This window comes from Rhopalosiphum maidis, chromosome 1 (assembly GCF_003676215.2).
Source record: "Rhopalosiphum maidis isolate BTI-1 chromosome 1, ASM367621v3, whole genome shotgun sequence".
NCBI lineage: Eukaryota > Metazoa > Arthropoda > Insecta > Hemiptera > Aphididae > Rhopalosiphum > Rhopalosiphum maidis.
Window position 1 is genome coordinate 39,368,478 of NC_040877.1, and position 12,346 is coordinate 39,380,823.

The following is a 12,346-nucleotide window of genomic DNA, read 5'->3' on the forward strand; positions in this document are numbered from 1 at the left end:
AGTTAGTACGTAGATTTATTATTTTACATAGCACTATTAAATAAAAATAGTAGAAAAGAATGCATTTCACGAAAATCTTGATAAGTATTATAAAATAAAACCTAAAAAAAAAACCGTTTACTAAATGTAATCAATTATAAATAATTGAAATAAAAATGACACAAATTAGGATGGATGTAAGTAATTTTGAACTTCAATAAAAATAAAAAAATTAACTAATAAATTCACACATAAATCTCAATACGTTTATATAATCATGAAAAAACTACTTTAAACAAATTGTAATGTTGATTACTATTATTTATTCGAACAGTGGTAAAATAAAATCAACGAAAATATTATATACTATCTACAAATTATGATAAAAAGTATTACAAAGGAAAAGTAATTAATATACAAACAAAATTTAGCTGATAAAAACATAAGGTAGGTAAATTAATATAAGTATTTACCATTTTAGTATATATTAATTTAGACCGGTTCATATGCAATGTAATATGTATATTAAAGCATATTTTGATTTTGATTAAATTTTTCTACTTATTTTTTTTATTATTTAAAAGAATACAAAGAGAATAGTTGTAGTTATTTAAAAAAAATATTAGCATCATGTTTTGAGTTTTTTAACATAACATTTCGGACCTTATTTATAAATTATATTTATTTTATTTTTCGACGTCACAAATGTCTTATATAATTCTTTTGGTTTTTCAAAAAAACAAACCGACAAAATATAGCTCTCCATATTATTTTAAAAACAGTATGTAGGTACTATTTTTAACTTAATTTTTTTTGGTAAAATTTAGATATTTTGTGATGTGTTTGAAAATCTTTTTGATAAAGTAAAATAATTTTTAAAATAATTAGAATAGGTCATCGAGATGGTGTGAAATTAGAAAATGTATTACACAGTTTGTATCATATTTCTACACTAGCAAAAGAAATATTTTTAAGAGTATGTGAAACATGTAAAAAAATAATGATAAAACTTATAATAAAACCTATCACAAATTCAGATACCAATGTAAGTACACAGTATAAAGTTGGTGAATTTTCAGTCTATATCTGATCGAAAATGTAAATGGATACTAAATTACCAAGACCATGCAACTAAATTTGTATTTTTTAGACTATTAAATAGTAAAAGAGCAACCGAAGTAGCTATTGAGTTTTTATCTATATTATTGACATTTGGAGTTTCAAAAAGTACAGAGTCAAAATAACCTGTGAATTTGTAAATTCTGTAATCAAAGAACTTATAGACGACCTTTGACTTAAATTAATTATCGTGATAGCTCTGGAGTTCTAGACACCCTCAAATTCAGGGAAGTATTGAGTGGTCTAACCAGGATGTAGAACACATGTTTCGAGCATGGATGTGTAATAACATAAAAATAATAGAATACGAGAAATTATGTTGAATAGGTACCTAAAGATAGCTAAAAATTAAATAAAGGGATTAAAGTTGTGCGGAATTCTTCCTTATATTTACAAGTGCTGTATAGAATATAATCATCACCACCTACCACCTACCAAATACAAATATAAAATTCATGCTATTACCCTTACTCCTGGTCTTCGGAGGGCTCTTGAGGCCATGTATTCGAAAATTTGATCAAGTGCACTACACCGTATAATAAAATTTGCATAAAAACTTTAATATTAATGTAAAAATATAAAATAACCATGTACCTTACCTGACTGCTTGCAGCTGCATATATATTATGCTATAGCATAGTAAGGTATAGCTTAACTCAAATTAAGAACACTGAATATGCAAAACCAAATAAATATAGCTCGTTAAAAAGAAGTTCAGTTGTCGTTAGCAGGATCTGGGTTAGGTGTGAAGTGTTGCTGATATAACTGATGCACATGCATTGGTAAAAAATACGATACAGTCATATCAAATAGATAGTGGCTGGTAGCTTTATTAATGACCTCTACGTTACCAAGAAACTAGCTTTCTCTTTGGCAGCAGAAACCCTTATTCGGCCATCCCTTGTATCTGATGACACATAAGAAACTCACACGTCTAACGCTTTATCGTCACAAATACATGTCAATTTCTTTATGACCTTACAATGCGAATCGTCTCTATTATTAGTGATGAATAGAGCAAGGACTGTTTCATGCATTTCCATATTTTTTCTGGTTAACTTTATCGTATGCTTAGTACGTATACAATACATTTTACAAAGTTTATGATCAAATACTAAAGGTATTAAAGATTAAAGAACATATTTTTGAAAATAAGAGCATATACTCGTATTTTAAGTCTTTAATGCATATTTGACGGTTTATCGAAAATTAAGCACCACTTCGGTAAATATTTTTTATGAATCAAGGTCAACAGCTATGTGATAATTTGTTATAAAAATAAAAGACTTATTTTGTCTAAATGGTCAGTTGATAGATTAGCTGTATTATTGTTTTTTATACATATAAATACATACATAGAGAATTGAATAAAATTAAAAAATTAAAATAAATAAAATGTAATACGGATGAATATTTTTTTCTGTGCATATTTAACTGCATATTTTTAAATACATATTTGATGATTTTTTTTAGCGCACTTAATGAAACAGCTGGATTAATCCAGTCAATGTTTGAATGATCATAATATCAATATAACATATTCGGAATACTTTATGGAAGTAAGAAAATTTTTTTATACCTAAGAAAGTAAGAAATTAGTGATAATCGATTGGTATAAATTATGTGCTTTTCAATTTTCATTTCAACAAATTATTTTGAGAAAATGTGTCGGTAGTTGGTACATTATTTCAATTTTTAATTTGTGAATAATAATATAGCTGGATGATTACCCGAATCCACTCACTGCGTGTTAAATATATAGCAGTCCCTACGATTCTCAGTAATCCCCCGAGACGTCTTATACGCAATTGGTGTCGTAACCTGATGTATCACATTTGACTTAAAAACCAATAACTTAAACTTGGTAAAAATAGATAGTGCTGTCAATTGGTGGCTGCTTCCGTTAAGCGTTTCATGTATATAGGTACATTACTCTTACTAAAATTAGATTATTATTCCTACGAACAGATCGTGAATTTTTTAGAAATAAAAAAATAATTATAATTAATTAACTCTTAATGAATACTTTTCTAGTGTATTTATATACTGCTGTTTGTGGTTTTATATAGTATTACTAAAAATGTATGAAGTATTCAATTGTGTATTCTCAATTGAAAATAATTAGTGTACGACCTACACGGGGCGCGTAATGAGACAAGGTCATGTGGAATATATAACTATTGGTTTGTAGGATATACGGGTTTTTCTCAGATATTAGAAAAATATGATAGGAATGTATTTTATGAAGAATACTGGACATCGATATGTTTTTTTTTATCACAATGATGTTATTTAAATCGTTTAAAATGAAATAATATACAGCTTACGAATTTTAGCGTATAAGCATATTTTAATGTGTAAGCTAATATTTGTATTGAAAATAAATGATGGTCTTAAGGACAACGAGTTATGTATAAGGCGTCTTGTCTTGTTCTGGGTTCCCCTACATTATATAATATTTAGTATTTCACTTAATACAGTTGTAACAGTGACTATTTTTTTTCTTCATTATGAATTGTGTCACATGTACAGCCAATTTTTTCATTAATTAAAACGTACGTAATGTAATGAGGATACGTGTAACACAAATGGAAAATTGCGTTTTATAGATTCGTAGCGTATCGTGAGCAATAAACGATTACAGCGCGACGTTCAAAGTCACTCAACATTTTTTACATCAGGTTAGCGCATACCGAACATTGAAATGCGCTGCACTTAAATAACGGATATAAAATATTGATATTGTGCATGTATATGTATATATAGTGGCCGTAATAACAGCAGCTGGTTATCAAATTATTTAGGTGCGACGATGAATTTATAAAAAAAGTAAAACCGAATGCGTCGTATTAGTTATTCTCGACGAGCGGGAGAAACGCGTAGGTACACCTATAATACAGCAACGGTCATGCGGTGCAGTCCGCGGGGTATCGGTAGAGAACGATTTTTGTTTCGAGCCGTCCTGACGAGGCGACAACAGCGTTCAAGCAGCACGGCGGCGAGCGCACCGCGTATGCCTACATATGCATGCGCGCGCGCGTGTATTCCGACGACGGTCGAGAATGATGGTGTTGTTCGGGACCGGGCCAACTAGAGGGCGCTGACGCGGCGCAAGCGCGATACGCAAGCGCACATCAATGGCATAACGATTTTATAACAAACCCTGGCGGGCGCGGCGCGCGGCGGTGACTGTCGGGTCGGCTGCGGCGGAGGTCGAATTAGGGGCAGGCGTGGTGCGGAGTTGCACCTTGGAGTGGACGGATGGAGGAGGCAGTGTTTTTTATCATATATCCATTCGCTTTCGCCCCTCACCCTCCCCGCCGATCAATGCTCGCCCATTTCTCTCTCGCTCCCGTGGCCGCATATTCCATACACACACACGCACACGCACACGCCAAACACCGAGTCTCGCATTCGTTTGCCCTGAACTGCTGTGCGTGTGCGTACATACTTATGCGTGACGATATATTATAATAATAATAATAAAATATCGAGATATACGCATAATAATCAAATAATAATAATATAATTGATTAAATTATAACATTATTATAAAGTCACGAGTGACAACGCCGCAGTGTTGTGCGCGTCACCGTCTATTCATACGATACTACCATCGTCGTACGAGACACACTCTGCGGCGGGCGTTAACTTTTTAATAATATTGTAAATAATAATATTGTTTTTACGCGGTACACGTCGTCGAACAGTACAAGCTCACCGGCTAACGACGACGATGGCCATCGTCACGGAGCGCGCACCGGCCGCCGGGTCATCATCGTCATCATCATCATCATCATCCTCCGTATGCGTACAATAGTTGACCGAAAAAAGAAATCGTCCGACGTCGCCGTCACCGCCGCCGCCGCCGCCGCCGCCGCCGCGTCGTGCGCGCCTGCTGCTGCCGCCGCCGCCGTCACCGCTGCTGTTGCTGCTGTGGCCGTCGCAGCAGTAGTAGTACACACGGACGAATCCATCACGGTGCCCCGCGATTATGCGGCCTGCTAGCGACGGACGATACGTGTGAACCTTAAATTGATAAAAAAAATAAGAGGAGAGGAAATCGGCTGGGTGCGTGCAATCATTATATTTTCAGTTTTTTTTACTAAACATTTTTTATTTTATCTTTTTACGTTGTGTATATACATATATATATATATATATATATATATATATACATTAACACTCTTTCCCACTCACCCTCATCCACCCTTCGCTTTACACCCCATCCATCCATTATTTCTGTATGATATTGTTATTATCAACATCACACACGCACACTAATAAACCTAATAATATACAGTTTCTCTCGGCATAATTTTCTTGTACCTATTTCATTTCTTCAAAATAATATTACATAGGTACACTTGAATAAATTGTTGTTGTTGTCGTGGCTTTTATTTTTATACTTTTTTTTCTGTTCTATTTTCATGGCCGTAAATAGATTAAAAAAAAAAAATTAAACTCGCGTTTAATGCTACACGCGGCGTGACGGTGACCCGTGGACGCGACACACCAGGCAGAAACGACGACCGCGTACGTGTGGAAGACGACGAGCGTCGAACAACCAGCACCAGCAGTACCGGCGTAGCAACACATCGTGGCGAGCGAGGATCGCGTCAGTCCAACAATGTCGAACAACAGCCAGAAGCTGCCGACCACCGAGCGGGTTATAAAAAGTGAGTTGCCCGATAAATGCTAATACAGTAACATAATAATAAAATTATAGCGCAATAATAGTAATAATAACGCTCATAACCAATAATAATATTGCGTTTTTGTTATTTGCATTTTTGTTGTACATTTCGTTTTCGTTTTAACGATCGTCCTTTTTTTTACTACCACCCTCGTCTCGGTCGCAGTTATAACCCTCGCCCGGGTGTATGTGTTTAAACTTTAAATATCGGCGCGTGGGTGCCACCGGTCGACGCATTTTTAGGATTATCACTGTATTATTATTATTGTCGTTGTAGTTGTTGTTATTGTTGTTATTTCACAACAATATTCTCCTCACTTATCATCTCTCGTATAATATTATATCACGAAATAACTCGACCGAAGACTTGCTCTGATAACAGAACGGTGGCTACACCAGCTGCTGTTATAATAGTTATGTATCAAGCTCCTTTCCGCCGTCATCGTCGGTGTGACACCACCTCCTTCTACTCCTACAAACCTCGACCCCCCCTACTTATGCCCCCCACCAACTCCCGTCAAAATCGGGTCGACCGTTCTCACGAATGGGTGACAATAATTCGCATACATTAAATTTTACACCATAGCTTGCTCGTATGATTGAAAATATAGAAATCATAAAAAAATAATGTAAGGTAGTTAAAATCGTATCGCCGCACGCCCGTGATGTGTGTGTGTGTGTGTGTGTGAGTGGAAGTAACGCGCGTTAATTCATTAATTGCATTCGCAACGAAAACAATAATTACGTCACGACGGCCGTGTAGCGCAGACATGCGTACGCATAAGTGATTCTAATGAGTTTTCCTATAGATTAGAAAAATTCGCGGCGGCGGGCGAGCGCATATTATAATAGCTTTAATAAGTAAGCCCGGGCCATCTACCGGAGTGGGGAAGGTTACAACCGCATTTGCCCTGGAAATGCGTTATCACGGTTTTTTTCACATCCGTCTACAAGTACACTAAAATACGTAGGTGTACACCTCGTACCTTATAGATGCCGACTTTTTTATTTCTGTCGGTTGATTGATTTTAGCCCTTTTGTAATATTCGCGGTGCGACGTGACGACGGTGAGATTCAATAATTCCATTTTTTGAACATTTTTCATTGACTTTGCCGTTGCCGTCACCCCCAAGTGGTTTGATGTTGCCAAATATGTCCAGCTTAACCACCAATTATTATTCAATTGTAAATAATATATAGTATGATAACACCGTTTATCCGTTTGGGCAATAATAATATTAAGATAATTTTTATAGGAACAGCAATCAGTAATAATTATTAACCTAACCTAACAGACTTAATTAAGACCGAATGTAATACATTTATAAGACAATAATATTTTGTATGTAAACTATATTATGATAAATAATATGCTGTAAATCGAAAGGCTGTTTTGTATTCGTTGTTTACTTACTCATTTATCTTATGAACAACGGGTATAAATTTAATCGATTTAATTAATTAATTTTTATTTTTTAATCAACCCTTTCACAATATTATAGATCCTATGCCTGCACGTGACGGATCTATTGCATATCGTAGATTCCATAAATTTAAAACATTTTGTCTTTTTGATGACCTTATTATTTTACATTATACAACACAATTTTAAAATTAATAATTGTTAATTTTATACGGGTATAGTAGAGATTGTATTATTGTGTTTGTTCGTCGTAATTTTATAACTCGATCAATAACCTAATATTTTAAATTTAAAACAATATTACAATATCATATTGATATTATTGATATATCTAATGTACACGTAATAATCTAACTCAATTCATAATTGTTTAATATTTACTTCTTAATCAGTGTTTATAAATTATAAAAATAATATTATAATATTATAGTCAATATAATGTACTGTACATTTTTAATCGATAATTCGATATCGTTATATTCTAACCCAACTTTTGCACTGTCATTCTCAAAGAAAGATAGGTATTTTAATTTTTATGTATTAATACTTTTTTCAGATGTAAAATATGCTTCTATACATATGCACATATAAGTATTGATTTTGATATTAATTAGGTCAGAAAAGAGTCTGAAGTAAAAATGTAAATTTCGTCACACTCCGCTGACATTGCGGAATTATAAATTTGTAGTTGAACGTGTTAGTTTGTTAGGGACAGCTGTGTGAGTGTGTGTGCGTGTGTGTGTACTGAGATATTTCAATGGCTGTAAAAGAGAAACACGAAGAACAAGTGTACGTTTAGAAAGAAGGTCGTGTAAATGGAAAACAAGCGCGGGTGGGATAAATACACTTACGCGCCACTGACGTAGCACGTAGTTTTAATAGATAATAGTCAATAGGTTTATCTTACCTATATATACCTATATAAATATATATATATGATATTATATACCTTTTTAGACGAGCTGTAGAAAACGGCGATGATTTAACAATAATATATAATAATATTATATATTAAACGCACATGTTTGATTTTTTACTCGTCTATATATTTCGGTTATTTAAGATAAAAGTTTAATAGTTTATGTATTTATGGCGTCGCAAAGCCTGTATTGTAAATATTAATTATAATATCGTCTATGTACCTACCAATAAAATAAATGCAACACAAATAATTATTTATGATGTAATATTTTACAGAATAGTGTAAAAATTTAAAATACCTGAAACCCACCCCACTCGAAATTGTTTGCTTCTGAACGGTGTACAAGTTCAACTTGTGTGAAGAGTAATGACGGTTCAACTATAAAAAAATTTTCAAAAATAAGTATGTCCCCTATATCAACTCTTAAACAGAATTCTGTTTTTCTATTATTCAGCAAGTGTTCTTTCGTATTATTTTAACTTTACAAAGTAAAAAACACATTCAATTTTTTTATTTTCTTTTGAAAGTTAAAATGTATGCGTATTTTTATTTTTAATAAAAACTACCGTGAAATTTTGAATAGGTAATTATAAGAAATTATAAGAAAAGAAATAATCGGTTTCTAAAAGTCGATGCGTTAAATACCCGCCCTCTTTTATTCTTATACCATCACAATATATTCATAATGTATCCTAAAGCCTTTGACTAATGAACTTTGTCAATTCTGATATACCATTATAAATCAATATCAATTGTGTATTCAGTTTATTTATATATTAACTTTATTTAAATTTGTATTTTCAAAAAAAGCATTTAAGTTAAATAATATTTATTTATTTATAAAATACATAATTTCGTAAATTGTTAATTTATTACTACAATTATAGCAAAACGGATCCGCATTTCTCGTTTGTAGCTAAATTTTCAAAATTAGGTAAACATAACTTATATTATACGAATAGGTATAAAGGTACTTGTTACCTATATATATATTAATATAAAAATATATTTCTCACTATTATACTTATTGCAATTAAAAATAAATTAATATACTACCTATAGTATACCACTACCTATAGGTTGTAGACGCGAGCAATTTAAAAAAAAAATTTAAATACTGATAAAAAAAAAAAACCATACGTATGTATTAATATCGCATTAGTAATTTTGCAGTAATATATCTATGTAAATTTAAATAGTTTAGCAACAAGAATTTAAGAAATCTGATGATGGGTTTAGCTATAATTATATATGAGTGTGTAATAAATAATAATCGATAGATATAACATATTTTACGTTGACACCACCTTAATAATCGTATGTTTGTATCTCGTATGACTATTTAAAATTACATAATAAAGTAACTTAATTGAACTTCATGGTATTTTAATTTTGCATTTAATTGGTTGATTGAATTAGTTTCACGGTACGTAGGTATATTAGGTATATACTATATACATTGACTCCCAATGACCATTGTTTATTGTTTCTATAACACATATACAATTATATTATTATATTCTACATTATTGAAATATTTACATTTGCCATATTTAGTTAACCTGATTATGTATAAATTAGCTATTGAATAATTGAAATCTGCACAAAAATGATTTTAATAATTATTACTTTAGGATCTAGACAGTTCATAGACATAACTTAAAAATTGTTTATATTTTTATCAAATTGTGTATCTGTAAATCAACTAATATGAATTATAAATTACATTTTTTTGAAAAAATTCTAGCCCTCTAGATTTGCAACTGAAAATACCTATTTAGAAATATTTAGTATAGCTAAATGTTTTAAGTATCTGTCTATTTTCATCTTATCGTTTACCAGATATTAGCAATATGGTATATAGAAACGATTTTTATAACAAGATCATGTTGGTAATATTTATCTAAATTGTATTATCTATACTATTTTATTTATTTCTATTACAAAAGAATACGGAAACAGATCTGTTCATTTTTATTTGCGAAGTATTAAAATTTAAATAATAATTATTATTAATATTTACCTAAATATTCATTTTTAAATTCATAACGTTTATTTAAATTATTTTATTGTACCTATATTATTATTTTTATTTATTTCTAAAATTTTTGACACAAATATAAATAATTGTGTATTTATTCCTTCGTTAAATGAGCGCTAAAAATAGCGTAAAATGTTAATTACATTTAAATTATTTTTATAAGCAGTTTCTTGAATATATATTTTTTTTTAAACGAGATCTTTAGCCTACCGTGATGATGACGTTCGTCACGAAAATAACTAATAATTTGAATAAATTTATATGTATATACATTTGTGTGTTCATTATAGAATATAGGACATAGGTGTATACTATGAATACTTCGCGGTATTTGAAAAAAGAAGTCAACCATAATAATATATATATATTATATTAGTTAAATTAGTTAAACGAATTTAAAGTTTTAAATTGAAGCAATTAAGTAGACATTGGATTACTTTATTGGTTGTATAGGTTAAAAAGGGGGTGCCCAGGTCACTTACTTGGTTACAAAAACACCCATAGAAGTTTTCAACATAGGACACAACTCAAGTACTACACAGTACGTGTCATGGACTTGTTTTTTTAACCCATCAAAAAATCAATACATGCTGCCACCTTGTATACAAGCAATCGTATTTCTGAAAATAATACATTTTATTAGTAAAATTAATTTGACTAATTATTGATTGATAACATTTTGATCTTTATAAACACAACACACTACTTTGAAATTCTCATTTTAATCGAAAAAAAATTTCTAATATTTTTAATTTTATCGAATTTATATGGAAACACAATTTAATAACACACGAATAAAGAGAAGAACGATATTTTTTTATCTCGTAAATAATTACGAAAAATTGGTTTATTATTACAAAATATTTAAACTCGCTTACTATAGTTTATATAACATTTAATAGTCTAAAAATTTAAACTTCCCTCAATTATGATAATATATAAATACAGTTTAATTCGTGTATTTTCAATAACATATAAAACATACAATCATGATTAATATTATTATTATCAAACCACAATGGAGTCTACTGAAAAAATTTGTTTTAATTTTATTATTTCTTAAATAGTTCAATCACTGTAAACGAATATATTACACGATTCAAGAGCTCAAAACAAAAATCTAATATCAATAATCCTATATTCCTGTCTCTTCTTTTTCATTCCCAACTTGTTTCTATTTACACCATTATAATATGTGTATATTATATATATATTTAGAGAGAGATATATTATATAATATACACGGTTGCAAATATGGACGAATATGCTAACTGTTGTATACTGCTAGATACGTGTATATAAATATATAACAAAAAGCAGGTATAGGTACGCGTTTTTGTAATGCAAACAGTGTATTTCCTTGTTAACAGCGGTGGTAAATATATAACTTGCATGTCTCTGTCGGCCAATATAACTGCTGTTAATGCGCGGCGCCGCCGTTCGCAAAGTGTACATAAAGGGGAGTGTGACGAAATAGGTCACTGTTTCTGTGTAAAAAAAATGATAATGAAAAAAAAACAAAATATATATAATATTAATATAAATGTCGAATAACAAACCAATTATCTTTGCCCATTAAAAGTGCATTAAAGTGTAACACACACACACACTCTCGGTCGCCCCTTCGACTCCTCTTGCAGTAACATTATTCTGTGTAGTAGTATATGTAATATTATTCTAGTAATCGGCCCGACGACAGCACGATAGAGTATGTATATATATATATATATAATATAATATAATTATTTATCTTCGATTTGTCGTCGTAATATTCCGCATTCCGCATTGCAGTACACGAGTACGAAATCGCGTACAATATAATCAAATATTGTATGGCTTTTATATATTTGTTTTGTTTTTTGTCGTTATTATACTATTATTATTACACTTATGCGTTTGCTCGATTATCATATACTTTAACACGTATTGCGGGGTCCGCTATTATCAGTATTATCGTATAATCTTCTCTCGTATAGAGGTACTCGTATACGCGCATCATACGCTCCGCGCCATACTGCATAGATATTGTATAACAAATTAGTAATTACAATGCTAAAGGTATATTTAAATATTCTATATTATTACCAGTTTTTTTACAACTGTTTAGTATGTTTGATGCAAATATTTTCTCCTTTAATGCGTTTTGATGCTGCCGCTTTAAATCAT

The 12,346-nt window shown here is 31.0% G+C and overlaps 1 protein-coding gene across 5 annotated transcripts in view; it reads left to right on the top strand.

Moving 5' to 3' along the window:
* The first annotated feature begins 4,995 nt into the window (after positions 1-4,995).
* Positions 4,996-12,346, top strand: part of LOC113550483 (serine/threonine-protein phosphatase 2B catalytic subunit 3-like) — a 58,212-nt gene continuing 50,861 nt past the window's right edge. For 2 of the 5 annotated variants that reach the window (XM_026952350.1, XM_026952351.1), the window contains exons 1-2: positions 4,997-5,169; positions 5,543-5,777. In XM_026952350.1, coding sequence (XP_026808151.1) covers positions 5,729-5,777 — 49 coding nt within the window. In that variant the 5' untranslated portion in view covers positions 4,997-5,169; positions 5,543-5,728. Of the gene's footprint in view, positions 5,170-5,542; positions 5,778-12,346 lie in introns of all 5 variants that reach the window. The other 3 variants (XM_026952349.1, XM_026952352.1, XM_026952353.1) reach the window with 3 other exon arrangements.